The sequence below is a fragment of the Pipra filicauda genome, unplaced genomic scaffold, assembly GCF_003945595.2.
Source record: "Pipra filicauda isolate LSUMZ 115617 unplaced genomic scaffold, ASM394559v2 scaffold980_size77839_pilon, whole genome shotgun sequence".
Classification (NCBI taxonomy): domain Eukaryota; kingdom Metazoa; phylum Chordata; class Aves; order Passeriformes; family Pipridae; genus Pipra; species Pipra filicauda.
The window spans coordinates 42,204-58,912 of NW_024105176.1; the positions used below are offsets into that span (position 1 = coordinate 42,204).

The window sequence follows — 16,709 nt, forward strand, 5'->3', positions numbered from 1 at the left end:
TGGGATGGGATGGGATGGGGGGTCAGCGGGTCAGTGGGGCTGGGATGGGTTTAGGATGGGATTTGCCTGGATTTGGGGTGGGATTTGCGTGGATTTGGGCTGGACTCGACGTCAGGCTGTGCTTGACTTCAGTCCCTTGAGCCCAGCTCGGGGTGGGCTCAGCTTTGTGCCAGCTTTGGCTTTGGGTGCCCCCCTATTCCTGTTCCCATCCCCATTCCTGGCGTGAGCCCCTGATTCCCATTCCAGGGGTGACCCCCATCCTCCTCCTGATCCCATTCCAGGAGTGACACCCCCTGTTCCCATCCCCATTCCTGGGGTGCCCTCCCATTCCTGATCCCGATCCCATTCCAGGGGTTCAGATGTTCGTCAGTAACCGGGAGGTGTTTGTTGGGTTCCTGAGCCCATCCCAATCCCATTCCTGATCCCGATCCCAATCCAGGGGTTCAGATGTTCGTCAGTAACCGGGAGGTGTTTGTTGGGTTCCTGAGCCCATCCCATCCCATTCCTGATCCCGATCCCAATCCAGGGGTTCAGATGTTCGTCAGTAACCGGGAGGTGTTTGTTGGGTTCCTGAGCCCATCCCAATCCCATTCCTGATCCCGATCCCATTCCAGGGGTTCAGATGTTCGTCAGTAACCGGGAGGTGTTCGGGTTCCTGCCGGTCCCGCTGCGCTCCCACAGCTCCCTGCGGGACGAGGCCGACAACTTCCTGCACGTCCAGCTGGAGATCATGGGTGAGGGGCGGGATCCACACGGATCCGGGGCCTTGGGAGCCTGGCATGGAATGGGGGAACCCCATGGAGTCACCCCCAGACTCCTGGGATGGGAAATTGGGCATTGGGAATGTCCCACCCAGGCTCAGGGATTCATTCCTGGTGGGATGGGGATATTTGGGATTGGGAATGTCCCCTCCAGGCTCCGGGGTTGATTCCCAGTGGGATTCTCCCATTCCCAGTGAAGCTCCCTCCGGCCGAGCCCTCCCCCCACGTGTGGGTGCCCCCCAAGGTCTCCGACAAGATGGGCTTTGATGAGGTGAGTGTGGCATTCCCTCGGGATTTCGGGATGGGATCCCTCTTCCCTTTCGGATTTGGGGTCATTTTCCCCCCTTCCCTTCCGAATTTTGGCTTGTTTTCCCACTTTTCTGCTGGATGTTGCTCCCCTCCCCTCTGGATTCCAGTTGGATTACCCCATTCCCCACTGGATTTTGGGTGGTTTTCCCACTTTTCCTCTGGATTTTGGGTGGATTATCCCACTCCCCTCCTGACTTTGGGTGGTTTATCCCATTCCCCTGTGGATTTTGGGTGGATTCTCCCATTCCCATTGGGATTTGGGTGGATATTCCGAAATTCCCCCCTCTCCCAGGTGTTCCTGATCAACCTGCAGCGCCGCTCCGACCGCCGGGCGCGGATGCTCCGGACGCTCCAGGAGCAGGGAATTTCCTGCAAACTGGTGGAGGCCGTGGACGGTCGGTGAGTTTGGGGGTCCCGGGGGGGTCTCCAGGGGGAATCTTTCCCAAGGGATCCCCCTCTGGAAGCCTCCCTGGCTCCGCAGGGCCCTGAACAGCAGCGAGGTGGAGGCGCTGGGGATCCGGATGCTCCCGGGATACCGGGACCCCTTCCACGGGCGGCCCCTCACCCGGGGGGAGGTGGGCTGCTTCCTCAGCCACTTCCGCGTCTGGCAGGAGGTGAGGGGGGTCTGGGGGGTCCTGGGGGGGTCTGGGTCTCAGCGGGGCTCCGGGGGGGCTCCTGGGGGTATCCAGGGAATTGAGAGGGGCAGGCAGGGGGGAGCTGAGCTGCTTCCTCAGCCACTGCCGGGTCTGGCAGGAGGTGAGGGGGGTCTGGGGAGTCCTGGGGGGATCCGGGGGGTCTGGGGATGATCCAGGGGGGTCCGGGACTGCCAGGGAATGCAGGGAACGGGGGGGCAGGCAGGGGGGAGCTGAGCTGACTCCCGGGATGGGGATCATTCCCAGATCTCGGCGCGGGGGCTGCGCAAGTCCTTGGTGTTCGAGGACGATTTGCGCTTCGAGATCTTCTTCCGCCGGCGCCTCACGGAGCTCATGGAGGAGCTGGAGGAGGCCGGGACGCCCTGGGACCTCATGTGAGTCTGAGGCCTTCATCCCCCTCCTCATCCTCATCCCAACCCCTGGGACCTCATGTGAGTCTGAGGCCTTCATCCCCCTCCTCATCCTCATCCCAACCCCTGGGACCTCATGTGAGTCTGGGGCCTTCATCCTCATCTTCATCCCCCCCTTCCTCCCCCTCATCCCCCTCCCACCCTTCCTCCCCTCATCCCCCTCCCACCCTTCCTCCCCTCATCCCTCTCCTCCTCCTCCTCCCTCAGTTACCTGGGCCGGAAGCGGCTGCACCCGGAGCGCCCGGAGCGCCCCGTTCCCGGTGTCCGGAACCTGGTGGAGGCGGGATATTCCTACTGGACGCTGGGATACGCCCTGTCCCTGAGCGGGGCCAGGAAGCTGCTGGAGGCGGAACCCCTGGGAAAGATGATCCCGGTGGATGAATTCCTGCCCGTCATGTTCGACCGGCACCCGCTGTGAGGGACTCGGGATACAGGGACGTGGGATGTGGGATACAGGGACACGGGAGGGACATGGGGATCCGGACGCTCCCGGGATACTGGGACCCCTTCCATGGAGGGATAAGGGAGGGACACGGGATCCTGTTTTCTCTCCCCTCCAGCTTCTCCCAGCACTTCTCCGGTGGTTTTCTGGGATTTCTCACCCTTTCCCCCTCATTTTCTCTGTATTTCTCACCCTTTCCTCTCATTCCTCAGATTTCTCACCCTTTTTCCCTGATTCCCCCCCAGCTCTGACTATTCCCGGCACTTCCCCCGCCGGGATCTCGTGGCCTTTTCCGCGGAGCCGCTGCTGCTCTTCCCGACGCACTACACGGGGGACGCGGGATACGTGAGCGACACCGAGACCCCCACGCTCTGGGACGAGTCCCCCTGGCCCGGGGGGATCACGATCCCGCGGGAATCCCGGGAATCCCGGAACTCCGACCTGCTCCGGGACAGCCCCGCCCGCGACGAGCTCTGAGACTCTTTCACTTGGAATTCCCTGGAATTCCAGGTGACACCCGAGACCACCCCCCCTCCCAGGGGCTGGGAGGGGGAGCAGATCCTGCGGGAATCCTGGAATTCTGACCCGATCCAGGACAGCCCCGCCCAAGGATGAGTGCTGAGGTCCCGGGAATGCCGGGAATTCCAGGGCTCCGGACACCCCCAGTAAAATTTATTTTTATTTTTATTTCTATCCATCAAGTTTTCTTTTTTTTTGGTGGGGGGAGAATCCTCACCTCTCCCCCATCCTCCGCCCCAGATGTTCTCCCCCTTGGAATTCCCGAATTAGGGATCTTGGGATGGTCCCTCAAAGTCCTGGAGGAATTTCTGGCGGAGGAAAATGAAGGGACACCCCCCCCCCCCCAAAATCTCCATTTGGGGGGTGTGACCCCCCCCCCATTGGAATACCCCCCTGAAATTCCCAAATTAGGGATCCTGGGATGGTCACTTGAGGTTCTGGGGGGAGGGAAACTGAGGCAGGACCCCCCCGAGCTCAAGTCTGGGGGGGCTCCCAGTGGGCTGGGGGGGGGCAGTTTGGGGGGGATTTTCGGATGGCTTTTTGGGGTTTTTTTGGGGGGGGTTGTATTTTGGGGGGTCCCAGGGGTGTTTTTGGGGGTCCCGGGGGTGTTTTTGGGGTCACAGCTCGTCGTGCTCGTCGTGGGGGGCGGGGGGCTCCCTGCAGGCCGCGGGGGTCTCCAGCTCCAGCAGGTACTCGCAGCGACTCGGCTCCGTGGCCGCCACCAGCGCCGTGTCCGTGCCACACATCAGCCTCACCTGGGGGGCACGGGGGTCAGGGGGGCACGGGGGGGGAGGGGAGCACCCGGGGGGCACTCCCAGGGCATCACAGGGGACAGGGACAGCCCCCTCCCGGGTGACCCCAAGGGACAGGGGCACCACCCCAAAAGGACATGGACCCCCCTCAAGGGGACATGGGGCACCCCAAGGGACAGGGACACCCCCAAAGGGGACCCCCAGGGGACAGGGACACCACCCCAGGGGATGAGGGGCTCAGGGGGGTCAGAGATGTTTTGGGGGGCTTGGGGGGGGGGTGTCAGGGATGTTTTGGGGTCCCCTCTCACCGTGGTGGCCCGGTTGGGGCCCTGCCAGCACCCCATGCCCTGCTCGTACTTGTGGGCGCTGAACTTGTCGCCTTCGGGGCCGGCCCAGGAGCCCCAGGTCCTGTTTTGGGGGGGGTTGCACAGAAGGGGGTCAGGTCAGCTCGGGGGGGACACAGGGAACCCCCCCGGGGGGGTTTGGGGAGGAGTCTCTCACCCCAGGTTGGTCTCAGAGCCGCCGTTTTTGGGCCTCTGGGTGACGCGGTGGAAGGGGCACAGGCGGTAAACGTACCTGGGGGGGCACGGGGGGACTTGGGGGGGGACACGAATCCCCTCTGCCCCCCCAGGACTCTCCAAATCCTCTCAGCCCCCCAGGACCCCCCCACTGTCCCCCAAAAGTCCCTTGTCACCCCCCCAGATTCTTTCCCACCTCCCCCAGGACCCCCTCTGTGTCCCCCAGGACCCCCCAAGCCCCTCCATGTCCTTGTCCCCCCCCAGACCCTTTCCTGCCCCCCAGGACGCCCCCAGTGTCCCCTGGCCCGAACCCCCCCCCCTACCCCTGGTGTCACCACAATGGTCACTGATGTCCCCCCAGTTTGACCCCCAAAACCCACCCCAGTGTCCCCCAAGACCTCTCATCAGCCCCCCGACCCTCTCCCTGTCCCCTTTGAGCCCCCCCTGACCCAAATGACTCCCCAAAGCCACCCCCAGAGACCCCCCCCTCACTTGAAAATTCCCAGTTCCCAGCACTGGTTGTACTGGTATGAGACCCCCCCCCACAGCCCCCATTATTGCCCCCCCTGAGCCCCTCAGTGACCGCCCCCCACGACCCCCCCTGAGCCCCCCAGGACCCCCCGTCGGACCCCGAGGCCCCCCCTCACTCGCTGGTGCTCAGCTCGTAGCACTGGTTGTACAGGTACGAGAACTCGCCCTCGGGGCCGAAATCAAACCCCAATTCCTGTTCCAGGGCCCTGGGAGGGAGGAAAGGGGGGGGTCAGGGGGGTCCCCAAAACCCCCCTAAATGCCCCCAGAGCCCCCCAACCCCCCCAGACCTCAAAATCCCACCAAACTCCCCCTCAGCCCCAGAGAAACTGAGGGTGGGGGCAAAGGAGGTCGTTTTCCCCCTCACCCCAAAAGGGTTTTTGGGGTGTGTCCCCAGAGGTTTTAGGGTCACCCACAGGTTTTTAGGGTCGTCCTCCTCATGTTTTGGGGTCCCCCCCCATGTTTTAGGGTGCCTGCCCCAGTTTTAGGGTCCCCCCCGTTTTTTGAGGTTCCCTGACAGGTTTCTGGGGTTCCTGACAGGTTTTTGGGGTGTCCCCCCCCGTACTTGATCCCGTCCTCCGCCTCCTTCAGCGCCCGCTCGGCCTCGGCCAGCTCGTCCCGGGCCCGTTGGGCAGCTGGGGGGGACAGGGGGGTCAGGGGGGTCCCCAAAACTGGGACCACCCCCCTGGGGGGGACAGAGAGGGACCAGCCCTCTCAGCCCCCCAAAACCCCCAGTTCCCCCTCCCCAAACCCCCCAAGTCCCATCCAGGACCCCCCAAACCCACCCAGACCCCCAAACCCCCAGTTCCCCCTCCCTGAACCCCCCCTGGATGCTCAGAACCCCCAGGACCCCACAAAGCCCCAGTTCCCCCTCCCCAAACATTCCCAGACCTCCCCCGGGACCCCCCAGGTCCCCTCAGGACCCCCCCACGCCACCCCAGGACCCCCCAAAGCCCCAGTTCCCCCTCCCCAAACACCCCCAGGCCCCTCCCAATGCCCCCCACGAGCCCCCAGAATGCCCCAGGCCCCCCCAAACCCACCCCAGACCCCTCCAAACCCTCAGTTCCCCCTTCCCAAGGCCCCCCCCCAGACCCCCGAACCGCCCCCCACCATCAATGAGGGCCTGGGTGGCCTCATCGTAGGGGGGCTCCTCCTCGGGGGGCTCCTCCTCGGGGGGCTCCTTCCCCTCCTGGGGCTGTGGGGGGGGCACCTGGGGGCAGGGGGGAGGTCACAGGGGGGGTCCCAAACCCCCCCCAGCCCCCCAAAACTGGGGTAGCGGGTGGGGAGGCCCCAAAATTGGGGTATTGGGACCACCCCCCCCACAAATTGGGGTCCAGAAACGTCCAAAATTGGGGTCTGGGGACACCCCTCCCCAAAATTAAGGTTCAGGGAACCCCCTCAAAAATGGGGTCCAGGGATGCCCAAAATTGGGGTCCATGGACTCTCCCTCCCGAAAATGGGGATCAGGGACCCTCCACCCCCAAAATTGGGGTCCAGGGACCCCCAAAACTGGGGTCCAGGGTCCCCCCCACCTTGAGTTCCTCGTCAGGACCTTCCTCCTCCTCCTCCTCGTCTTCCTCCTCTTCCGGCTCTTCCTCTTCCTCCTCCTCCCGGGGGGGGGTCTCGTCCAGGGGGGGCTCGGGGGGGGTTTGGGGGGGCTCAGCTTGGCCCTGGGGTGAGGGGGGCGGGTCAGAGCCCCCAGATTTTGGGGTCCCAACCCCCCCCACCAAGTTCAGGGACCCACCCAAGTTCAGGGACCCACTCAAGTTCTGGGAACCCCCCCCCCCCCAAAGTTCCACAAAATTCAGGGACCCCCCCCAAGTTTTGGGGGACCCCCCACTCTGGGGCTCCCCCAAGTTATGGAGACCCCCCCAAGCCGCCCAAATTTGGGGGGGCCCCCCAAACCCACCCGTGGCCGGAGCCGCTCCCGGACGCTCTCCCAGATCCTCTCCCGGAATGTTCCAGAATCCACGGCCCCCCCGGGCCCCAGCAATGCCTGGGGGGTTCAGGGGGGTCAGGGGGGGTCGGAGTCACCCCCCAGGGGTCCCCCCAAATTCGGGGGAGGGGCTTTGGGGGGTTTTTGGGGGGGTCCCACCTCAGCCTCGGCCTCTGAGAAGGTGCCGTCACCGTCGGGGTCCAGCTCGGGGTGGGCCTGGAGCTCGGCCCCTGTCAGCCTGTGGGGGCCAGGGGGGATCAGGGGGGACCCCCAAACCCGCTGGGACTCCCCCAAACTCTCCTGGGACCCCCAAGCTTCCCCAGGACCTCCCTAAATCCCCCCCCAAACTCCCCCAGGACGCCCAAGACTCCCAAATTTCCCACTCCCATCGGGCTCCAGCTCAGAGCTCAACCCCCACCAGCCTGTGGGGGCATGGGGGGGGTCAGGGGGGCCCCCAAACCCTCTGGGACCCCCTGGACCCCCTGAAGCCCCCCAGACCCACCGTCCGTCCCCGTCCGTGTCCAGCTCGGCGAAGGCTTCGGCCGCTCGAGCCTCGTCCTGCGCTGCCGCCGCCGCCGCCCTTTGCTCTTTTGGGGGGCACACCCCGATTTGGGGGGTCAGGGACCCCCCTGGGGGGACACAGCGGTCCAAGGGACCCCCAAATCCACCCGGGGGGACAGATGTCTGAGGACCCCCCGAAATCCACCCCCAAGTGTCTCCCTCCCAGGAAACCATGGGATTGGCACCCACAGGGACCCCAAACCCTTCAAACCCTCCTGAGCCCCCTTCAAACCCCTCCACAGCTCCAAATTCCTACCTACCCCAAAAACCTCCAGGCCCCCCCTATGCTCCCTGTACCCCCAGACCCCCCCGACCCCCCTTTACTCCCCAAAGCCCCCCAGATCTCCCCTTACCCCCCCAAAGTCCCCCTTACCCCCACTTCCTGCAGTGCTCCCCTCTCACCACCAATTCAGGTCCCCCCACGACCCCCTCCGTTACCCCACACCCCCAATCCCTCCAGGCTCCCCCAAGCCCCACAAGCCCCCCAGACCCCCCCCGAAGCCCCCCTTACCCCCCCATTTCCTGCGGTGCTCCCCCCTGGCCGCCCGTTCGGGGCCTTCCGCCGCCTCCTTGGCCGCCCGGAGGGTCCCCACGCGCTGCTCCAGCTCCTTCCGGGACTCCTGCAGCCCCCCCAGCCGGGCCTGGATGGGGAGAGACCCCCAAAATTAACCTACAGACCCCCCTGGAGACCCCCAGACCCCCAAAATCACCCACAGCCCACCCAGAACCACCCCAGCCAGGCCTGGGTGGGGACACCAAAAATCCCCAATATCCCCCCAAAACCCCCCCCAAACCCCTCTGTGACCCCCCCAAGCCCCCCTGCGCCCACCTGCTTGTCCCTCCTGCCCTCGGCCGCCTCCTGCACCAGCCGCTGCCGCAGCACGAAGCCCTCGCGGGCCAGGGCGGCCAAACGCTGCCGGGCCTCGCGCTCCCGCCGGCCCCGCTCCCTGCGGGGACCCCAAAATCAGGGGGGGCACCCCCACATCGGGGACACCCCCCTCAGACAGCCCCAGTGCCCCACAGTCAGTCCCAGTTACCCCCAGTGCCCCCCAGCCTGGCTGGGCCTCGCGCTCCCGCCGGCCCCGCTCCCTGCGGGGACCCCAAAATCAGGGGGGGCACCCCCACATCGGGGACACCCCCCAGAGCCACCGCCAGTCACTCCCAGTCACTCCCAGTAATCTCCCAACCCCGTCGGGCCTCGTGTTCCCACCCCAGTGTCCCCCAGTCCCTCCCAGTTCCCCCCCAGTCCCTCCCAGTCCCCACCAGTCCCTCCCAGTGTCCCCCAGTCCCACCTGCACGTGTTCTCACACCCGGCCCCACTGTCCCACTCGTCGGTGCCATCGCAGCAATCTGGGGGGGCAGAGGGGGGGTTCAGCACCTTTGGGGACCCCCTGACCCCCCCAGACCCCACCAGTGACCCCCAAAACCCCCCAGGACCCCCCACCCACCCCCTGGGACCCTCAAACCTCCCCCCAAAGCCCCAATTCCTTCCTCCATGTCCCCCCAGGGACCTTCCCGTTCCCTCTGGGGGAGTCCCAATCCCCCTGAGCGCCCCCCAGACCCCCCCAGTGACACCCAGACCCCCCCCGGACCCCCCCGGGCCCCCCAGACCCACCACAGACTCCGTCGTTGACGTGGGCTGCGGGGATGGTGCGGGGCCGGTGCCCGGCGTTGGTGCAGTGGAAGCGCCCGTTGGGGCAGGCGGGGGTCCCTGGGGGGGTTTGGGGGGTTAAACACCCCCTGACCCCCCCAGGGGGGTGTTGGGAGAGAGATTGGAGACCCCTCCCAAAATCTGAGGGGGCAGGAAGGTCCCCAAGGGGCTTTGGGGAGAGGTTTTGGGGTCCCAAAGAGTCAGGGAAGGTCTCTGAGGGGGTCCTTGGGGGGGTCCTGGGGTGTCTGGGGGGTGTCCGGGGGTCCTTGGGGGTCCCAAGGGTCCCAGTGGGTGCAGGGTGTTTGGGGCTGGTTTCTGGGGGTCCCAGAGGGTGGGGGCTGTTTGAGGGGGTCCCTGGGGGTCCCAGTGGGAGGGAGGTGATTGAGGGGGTCATGGGGGGTCCTGGAGGTCTCACCAGGCTCATCAGACCCCTCCCCACAGTCGCTTCTGGGGGTCTCTGAGGGCCCCAGCAGGTGGGAGATGTCAGGGGGGGTTTCTGGGGGTCCCAGAGGGTGAGGGCTGTTTGGGGGGGTCCCTGGGGGTCCCAGTGGGTTTGGGGTGCCGGGGTCTCACCAGGCTCGTCAGAGCCGTCCCCGCAGTCGCAGTAGTCGTCGTTGACCCAGGAGAAGTCGACGGTGGCGGAGCCGTCGAGGCACCGGAACGGCCTCGAGGGGTCGTAGAACGGCAGATCTGGGGGGCACGGGGGGGTCAGGGGGGGTCCAGGGGCATGGGGGGGTCAAGGAGGTCTGGGGGGCACGGGGGGGTCAAGGAGGTCTGGGGGGCACGGGGGGGTCAGGGGGGTCAGGGGGGCACGGGGTGGGTCAGGGGGGGCCAGGGCACGGGGGGAGTCGGGGGGGTCCGGGGGGCACGGGGGGCGGGCACGGGGGGTCACAGGAGGTCTGGGGGGCTGGGGGGTCCGGGGGTCTGGGGCCCGGGGTGTCCCGGGGGGTTCCAGGGGGCACGGGGGGTCAGGGGGGTCCGTGAGGCACGGGGGGGTCAATGAGGTCTGGGGGGCATTGGCGGGGTCAAGGTGGTCTGGGGGCACGGGGGGGTCAGGGGGGTCCAGGGGGCACGGGGGGGTCAGGGGGGGTCCGGGGGGCACGGGGGGGTCCAGGGGGCTGGGTGGGTTGGGAGGGGGGTCAGGGGGGACATTTAGGGGTTGTAGGGGGTCCTGGGGGATTTGAGGGAGGTTTGAGGGGGGGGTTTAAGGTGGGCTTAGAGGGGGCTCGGGGGGTATTTGAGATGTTTCTGGGGGTCTCACTCACTGGTGAGGACCACCCCCGGGGCCATGTCCCCATCACCTCAGGGGGGCCGGGGGGGAGTTGGGGGTTCAGGGTTGGTTTGGGGGTTCAGGGTTGGTCTGAGGGCTCAGGAGGGGCTCAGGGGGGTTTAGGGGTCTCAGGGGGTCCCACTCACTGGTCAGGGCCACCCCCCGGGGCCGTGTCACCGTCACCTCGGGGGGGCCGGGCAGGGCCGGGGGCAGCAGCAGCAGCAGCAGCAGCAGCAGGGGGGGAAGGGGCACCATGGCAGGGCTGGGGGGACACGCAAAATTGAGAGACCCCCCAGAGACCCCTGGGCACCCCCAGACCCTCCCAGGCCCCCCCCAAATCCCCCATATCCTTCTATAGATCATCCCAGACCCCCCAAATGCCCCTCGGATCCCCCTTCAGACCCCTCCAGACACCCCATAGACCCGCCCAAAGCCCCCCAGGCCCCCTTTAGACCCCCCAAGACCTCCCTGATCCCCATAGACCCCCCCTCAGATCCTCCTTTAGACTCTCCCAGACCCCCTATAAATCCCCCCACATCCTCCCATAGACCCCCCCATAAACCCCCCCCAAATCCCCCCTACATCCTCTTGTAGAGACCTCCCCCAGACTCTTACAGACCCCCCCATCTCCCTTTAGAACCCCCAGACCCCCATAAATCCCCCCAATATCCTCCTATAAAACTCCCCAGACCCTCATGGACCACCCCATCCCCCTTTAGACGCCCCCAGACCCCCTATAGATGCTCACAGACCCTCTCAGACCTCCCAGATTCGCCCCCTGGACCCTCCCAGCCCCCCCAGAGACCCCCGACCGACCCTTCAGACCCCTCAAATCCTCCCCAGGTCCCCTCTAGACCTCCCCGATCGCCTCTAGATCCCCTCAGAACCCTCTCATATGCTCCCTTAGACCCTTCAGACCCCCCCAACCCCCTCAGATCCCCCAAATTTCCCCCCGGGACCCCCCAAACCCCCCGCCCGGTACCGGGTCGGGCCTCGCGCGCTCGGGGCCCCACGGCGGAACCGGAACTGGGCGGAGGCGGAACTTCCGGTTTATAGTCTCCGCCGTCCTCCTATGGCGGCCTCCATTTTGGAAGTAGTGGCGCCCGGACTTGCTCTGTGGGCGACGCCATCTTGGGTGTGGCGTCTCAGCCAATCAGCGCCCGAGCGTCGCGTTGTCACGGCGACGAAGGGCGGGGCCGATCGGGGCCGGAGCCGGGGCGGCACGTGCTGAAGGGGGGGCGGGATTTTGGGGAATTTTGGGGGGCTCGGGGGGGGGCCAGGCGGTCCTGAGAGAGTCACGGGGTCCTGAGGGGGATTTGGCGGGTCTTAAGCGGAATTTGAGGGGTCTTGGGGGGAGGTGTCCCAGGGAGGGATTTAGAGGGTCTTTGGGGAGAATTTGGGGGTCCCGAGGGAGATTTGAGGGTCCTAGGGGGGATTTTAGGGGGGGTCCACGCGGGGGTTTGGGAGATCCCGGGGGAATTTGGTGGGTCCTGGAGGAGGGGGGGTGTCAAGGCATTCCGGACAGGATTTGGGGGGTCCTGGAGGGGGGTTGTGGGAGCTTGGGGTGCTCGAGGGGGTCAGGGGGTCCTGGGGAGGGCAATATGGGGGATCCTGGGGAGGATTTGGGGGTCCCAGGGGAGGATTTGGGGGTCCCGGGGAGATTTGGGGGGTCTCGGGGGGAGGATTTGAGGGTCCCAGGGAAGGATTTTGGGGATCCCAGGCAGCAGAGGGTCCCCAAAAGTCCTCGAGGTTCGGGGGGTGGGTGCAGAGCCCCCCCCGACCCTCCCTGTGCCCCCCCAGGGACTCCCCAATGGCTGCCTGGGGCAAGAGCCGAGACCATGGTACTGGGGGGGGCAAGTGGGGGGTCCCTGGGGGGCTGGGCGAGGACTTGGGGAGAACTGGGGGTCCGGAGGGGGGGACTGGAGGGCACTGGGGGGCTCGAGGGGACGATTGGGGGGGTTACTGGGGAGTGGGGGGCAGATTAAGAGGGATTTGGGGGCTGTTGGGGGGTCTCTGACCCCCCCTTTTCTCCCCCCAGCCCGGGCCCAGCCCCGGCAGCGGCAGCGGGACCTGACGGTGAGGGGGGGGCTGGGACCCCCTCCAGACCCCCCTGACCTCTGTGTGACCCTCTGTGACCCTCTGACCCTTGTGTGACCTTGTGAACTCCTGGTGACCCCCATGACCGTGTGATCCCCTCGTGATCTCTCCATGAACTTTTGACCCCCCAGTGTCCCCTGATCCCTCTATGACCCCCCATGACCCCCCAACCCATGTGTGACCCCATGACCCCGTGTGTCCCCTGTTTGACTCCATGACCCCTGTGTGACCCCTGTGTGACCCCATGACCCCGTGTGCCCCCCCCCCCCCCGCAGCGCCGCCCCCAGGACACCCTGAGACCCCCCCGGGACCCCCGGCAGGACCAGGTGGGTTCCACCCCCTTCCCCCCCCATGACCCCCTGACCCCCCTCCCCAGGGGATTTGGGGTCCCTGTGACCCCCCCAACCCCTCTGACTCCCCTCCCCGGGGGATTTGGGTTTCCTGTGACCCCCCCTGACCCCCCATCGGTGTTCCCCCAGCTGGGAGGTCTCCGGGGGTCTCTGCTGCGGCTGCAGCTCCGGGCGGAGGAGACCGAGAGGGTGCTGGGGCTGTACAGGAGCCTGGGGGGGCTCCTGCAGGTAAACACACCTGGGGGGGCAGGGACACACCTGGGGGGGCTCCTGCAGGTGAGAGACACACCTGGGGGCACCTGGGGACCCCCACAAACACATGAGCTGAGGCCGAGCTGGGGGGGGTCTCTGGGGGCCCCTCGGGTCTCTGAAGGTCTCTGAGGGTCCCTGGGAGTCTCTGAGGGTCTCTGAGGGTCCCTGGGAGTCTCTGAGGGTCTCTGGGGGTCCCTGGGTGTACCCGGGGGTCTCTGAGGGTCTCTGGGGGTCCCTGGGGGTCTCTGAGAGTCTCTGAGGTTCTCTCTCCCCCCAGGCCGAGTCGGGGGTCACCCGGACCCTCCTGTGGGGGGCCGAGCTGGAGCTGCTGCGGAGGCGCCGGAGGCTGCGGGAGCTGCGGGAACGGGGGGGCTCTGTGGGGCGGGGGGGGGCCCCAGCACAGGTACGGGGGCTTGGGGGGGGGCGGGGGGTCTCCATGGGACGGGGGAGTCCCTATAGGTCGGGGGGGTGCCCACGGGCCAGGGGGCCACCCCATGACCCCCCTGGTTCCCCCCCAGGTCCGGGGGTCCCGGCGGGCTCGGGGGGCTCGGCCGCGGGCACTGGAGGAGCTGCCGGGGCCGGTACGGGGGGACTGGGGGGGGCTGAGGGGCTTGGGGGGAATTTGTGGGGCTCAGGGTGGGGGGGCAGGAAGAGTTAGAGGGCACATGGGGGTGTGGGGGGGACTTGGGGGGACACAAGGAGGTCTAGGGGGGCACAGAGGGGTTTGGGGGGGACTTAAGGGGTATCTAAGGGGTATGTGGGGGTCCTGGGGGCACAGGGGGGTTTGGATGGGACTTGGGGGGCACAGAGTGGTTTGGGGGGGCACAGGGGGGGCTGGGGGGCACATGGGGGGCTCTGGGGGTTCTGGACAGGACTTGGGGGACACAGAGGAGTCCCAGGGGGTCTGTGGTGTCCCTGCCCCAGCCCCCCCTGTCCCCCCCAGCCTGACCCCCCCCAGGAGTCCCCGGAGCCAGAGGAGGGGCCGAGGGGGCCCCCCCCGACACTGCCCCTCCCCCACCCCGAGGAGACCCTGGAGACTCCCCAGGAGACCCCCCCGGACCCCTCAGCCCGGGCTCAGGACCCCCTCGGCAGCACCGACCCCCAGGTGAGGCCCCGGGACCCCCTATGGCCTCGTGTCACCTGTCTCACCTGTCCCAGGTGTCCCCATGTCACCTGTCTCACCTGTCTCACCTGTCCCAGGTGTCCCCATGTCACCTGTCTCACCTGTCTCACCTGTCCCAAGTGCCCCCATGTCACCTGTCTCACCTGTCCCAGGTGTCCCAGGTGTCCCAGGTGTCCCTGTCCCCACGGGTCCGGGCCCTGTCCCAGCACCTGCAGCAGCTCCGGGGGGAGGTCGAGGCCCTTCGGGGGCAGCTCCGGGGGAGTCACCTTGGAGGGACCCCCCGCAGGTCAGTTGGGGGGGGGACGACGACACACCTGGGAGGGATGGGGACACCTGGAGGTGGGAGGGGACACACCTGAGGAGGAGAGGACACGGCTGGGGGGGACACAGCTGGGGGGACACACTTGGGGGGACACACTTGGGGAGGATGGGGACACACCCAGTGGGGTGGGGGGACACACACCTGAGGGTCCCCCTGAGGGTCCCCCTGTGGTCTCAGGGCCCCCCCAGGCGACCCTTCCCCCGACTCCGGGGACGTTGCCGCTGCCCGCCGGGACCTGGCCCAGGTGACCCGAGACCTGGGGGTGGCCACAGCCCGGCTGGGGGGGCTCCTGGCACACCTGGAGGCACAGGTGAGGGGCTGGGGGGGCTCCGGGCACACCTGGATGCACAGTTGAGGGGCTGGGGGGGCTCCTGGGCACACACTGGAGGCACAGGGAGGGGCTGGGGGGGCTCCTGGCACACCTGGAGGCACAGGTGAGGGGCTGGGGGGGCTCCTGGCACACCTGGAGGCACAGGTGAGGGGCTGGGGGGGCTCCTGGCACACCTGGAGGCACAGGTGAGGGGCTGGGGGGGCTCCTGGCACACCTGCGGGGCTGTGGGGGGATATGGGGGACACGGGGGATGGGGGTGGGATATGGGGAACACAGGGGGGCTCGGGGGCCATGGGGGGCACGGGCGGGGGCTGTTGGTGGGATCTGGGGGTCCCAAGGGGGCTGGGAAGGGGACACTGGGGGGCCATGGGGGGTTGTGGGGTGGGATTTTGGGGGGGTTGAGGGGTCCATGGGGGGCTCTGATGACCCCCGTGCCTCAGTTTCCCCCTCAGAAGGGCAGGGGGGCCCCCCCGGAGCCCCCTCCGGAGGACCCCCGGGCTCTGCTGGAGCTGCTCCGGGTGCGGCTGCTGGAGCTGCAGGGAGGGGCGGGGAGACCCCCCAAAACGCTGCGCCCCCCCCACAGCGCCCCCCAACAGGTGGGAATGCGGGGGGAAGCCTGGGGGGGCTCTGAGCTGGTTTGGGGGTCTCTGACCCCATTTGGGGGGGCCCGGGGGGGGTCCCTGGGGGAATTTGGGTGGTCTGGGGTTTCCTGACCCATTTTGGGGTTCCCCCCCAGCCCCCCCAACTGCAGCGTGAGGACCCCCCCCCTGTGACCCCCAGCTCGGACGGTGAGGGGGGTTGGGGGGATCGCGGGAGCTCTTTGGGGGGTCTCTGCGGGCCATAGGAGGGGTTCGGGAGGTGGGGAGGGTTTGGGGGGGTTTTGGGGGTCTTTGTGAGGCTTGGGGGGGGCCTTTGGGGGGGTTCTGGGGGGAAAGGGATCGGGGGGGGTGTCTTTGGGAGGCCATGGCGGGTTTCTGGGGGTAGGAGGGGGTTTGGGGGGCTCTTCAGGTGGCTGTGAAGGGTCGAAGGGTCTATAGGGGTCTCTGGGGGGTCTTGGGGGGGCTGTGGGTCTATGGGGGTCTGTGGGGGGCTTTGGGGGGTTATGGGGGGGCCAAGGGGGCTGTGAGAGGCTCTGGGGGTCTCTGGGAGGCTCTAGGTGGGGGCTTGGAGGTTCTGGGGGGCTTTGGGTGACTCTGGGGGTCTATGGGGGTTTCGGGGGGGCCTGGAGGTTTATGGGGGGGTCTCTGGTGCTGATCCCGGTCCCCCCAGATGAGACCCCCCCCGGGGCACCCCCGACCCGCGCCGCCATCAAACGTCGCTCGAGGCTCATCCTGGAGGGGGGGCGGGGGGGGCGCGGGCCCCCTCGTTGAGAACGGAGACCCCTGGGGACCCCCCCCACTGACACCAGTGCCTCCCAGTACCACCCCAGTACCTCCCAGTGCCCCCATTAAAGCCCCTTGTCTCCTCCCCCCTCCTGTGTCTCTGTCTGGGGATTCCGGGGGGGGTCTGGGGGGGTCCCGGGGGGGGGTCTCAGGGGGGTCCCAGATGTTTGTGACACCCCTCCCCCACCTTTGCCTCCTTATCTTCCCCCTCCCCCCCTTATCTCCCCCCCCCAGTGTGGCCCCGCCCGGGGGGGGGAGAGGCGGGACGGGCCTTATCGGGGCGGGGGGGGCGGGGCGGGGGGGCTGTTTTTGGGGGGGTTTGGGGCCCCTGTGCCCCCCCCACCCATCCCCCAGCGCGGCCATGGCGGGGCCCGGGGCGCTCCTGGCGCTGGGGGGGCTCCTGGGGGGGCTCCTGGGAGGGGACCCGGGGGGGGCTCGGGGGGCTCACGAGGGCACCGAGACCCCCCCCGACTTCGAGGTGGAAGGTAAAGGGGGGGGAATTGGGGGGGACGCGGGGGGGCTTCTGGGGGGGTGATTGTGCA

The 16,709-nt window shown here is 67.5% G+C and overlaps 3 protein-coding genes across 4 annotated transcripts in view; 2 read left to right on the top strand and 1 right to left on the bottom strand.

Moving 5' to 3' along the window:
* The window catches only part of COLGALT1 (collagen beta(1-O)galactosyltransferase 1), a 6,270-nt gene extending 3,008 nt beyond the window's left edge, over positions 1 to 3,262 (top strand). Inside the window, exons 6-12 of the mRNA XM_039377960.1 lie at positions 615 to 734; positions 956 to 1,032; positions 1,363 to 1,469; positions 1,552 to 1,684; positions 1,970 to 2,097; positions 2,341 to 2,547; positions 2,821 to 3,262. Of these exons, the coding sequence (XP_039233894.1) occupies positions 615 to 734; positions 956 to 1,032; positions 1,363 to 1,469; positions 1,552 to 1,684; positions 1,970 to 2,097; positions 2,341 to 2,547; positions 2,821 to 3,052 (1,004 nt within the window). The 3' untranslated portion in view covers positions 3,053 to 3,262. The remainder of the gene's footprint in view (positions 1 to 614; positions 735 to 955; positions 1,033 to 1,362; positions 1,470 to 1,551; positions 1,685 to 1,969; positions 2,098 to 2,340; positions 2,548 to 2,820) is intronic.
* Positions 3,263 to 3,634: 372 nt separating this feature from the next.
* On the bottom strand, positions 3,635 to 10,572 carry PRKCSH (protein kinase C substrate 80K-H). The gene is made up of 16 exons (XM_039377963.1): positions 10,457 to 10,572; positions 9,614 to 9,730; positions 9,005 to 9,100; positions 8,682 to 8,739; positions 8,219 to 8,336; positions 7,901 to 8,030; positions 7,331 to 7,415; positions 6,988 to 7,066; positions 6,802 to 6,888; positions 6,485 to 6,562; positions 6,003 to 6,102; positions 5,458 to 5,527; positions 5,012 to 5,101; positions 4,348 to 4,422; positions 4,155 to 4,254; positions 3,635 to 3,849 (listed from the first exon to the last, which is right to left on the bottom strand). Exons 1-16 carry the CDS (start codon positions 10,563 to 10,565, stop codon positions 3,712 to 3,714), a joined length of 1,530 nt encoding a protein of 509 aa, XP_039233897.1. The 5' UTR covers positions 10,566 to 10,572; the 3' UTR covers positions 3,635 to 3,711.
* Positions 10,573 to 11,993: 1,421 nt separating this feature from the next.
* On the top strand, positions 11,994 to 16,256 carry LOC113995405 (splicing factor, proline- and glutamine-rich-like). 2 transcript variants are annotated; one of them, XM_039377961.1, is made up of 11 exons: positions 11,996 to 12,151; positions 12,349 to 12,386; positions 12,683 to 12,733; positions 12,887 to 12,985; positions 13,287 to 13,412; positions 13,528 to 13,590; positions 13,953 to 14,114; positions 14,285 to 14,418; positions 14,632 to 14,764; positions 15,566 to 15,573; positions 16,055 to 16,256. In XM_039377961.1, the coding sequence occupies exons 1-11, from the start codon at positions 12,121 to 12,123 to the stop codon at positions 16,056 to 16,058; spliced, it is 849 nt and encodes a 282-aa protein (XP_039233895.1). In that variant the 5' UTR covers positions 11,996 to 12,120; the 3' UTR covers positions 16,059 to 16,256. The 2 variants fall into 2 exon arrangements, with proteins under 2 accessions (XP_039233896.1, XP_039233895.1); XM_039377962.1 differs by lacking the exon at positions 14,632 to 14,764 and having other exon boundaries at positions 11,994 to 12,151; positions 15,522 to 15,573.
* Positions 16,257 to 16,709: the final 453 nt, after the last annotated feature.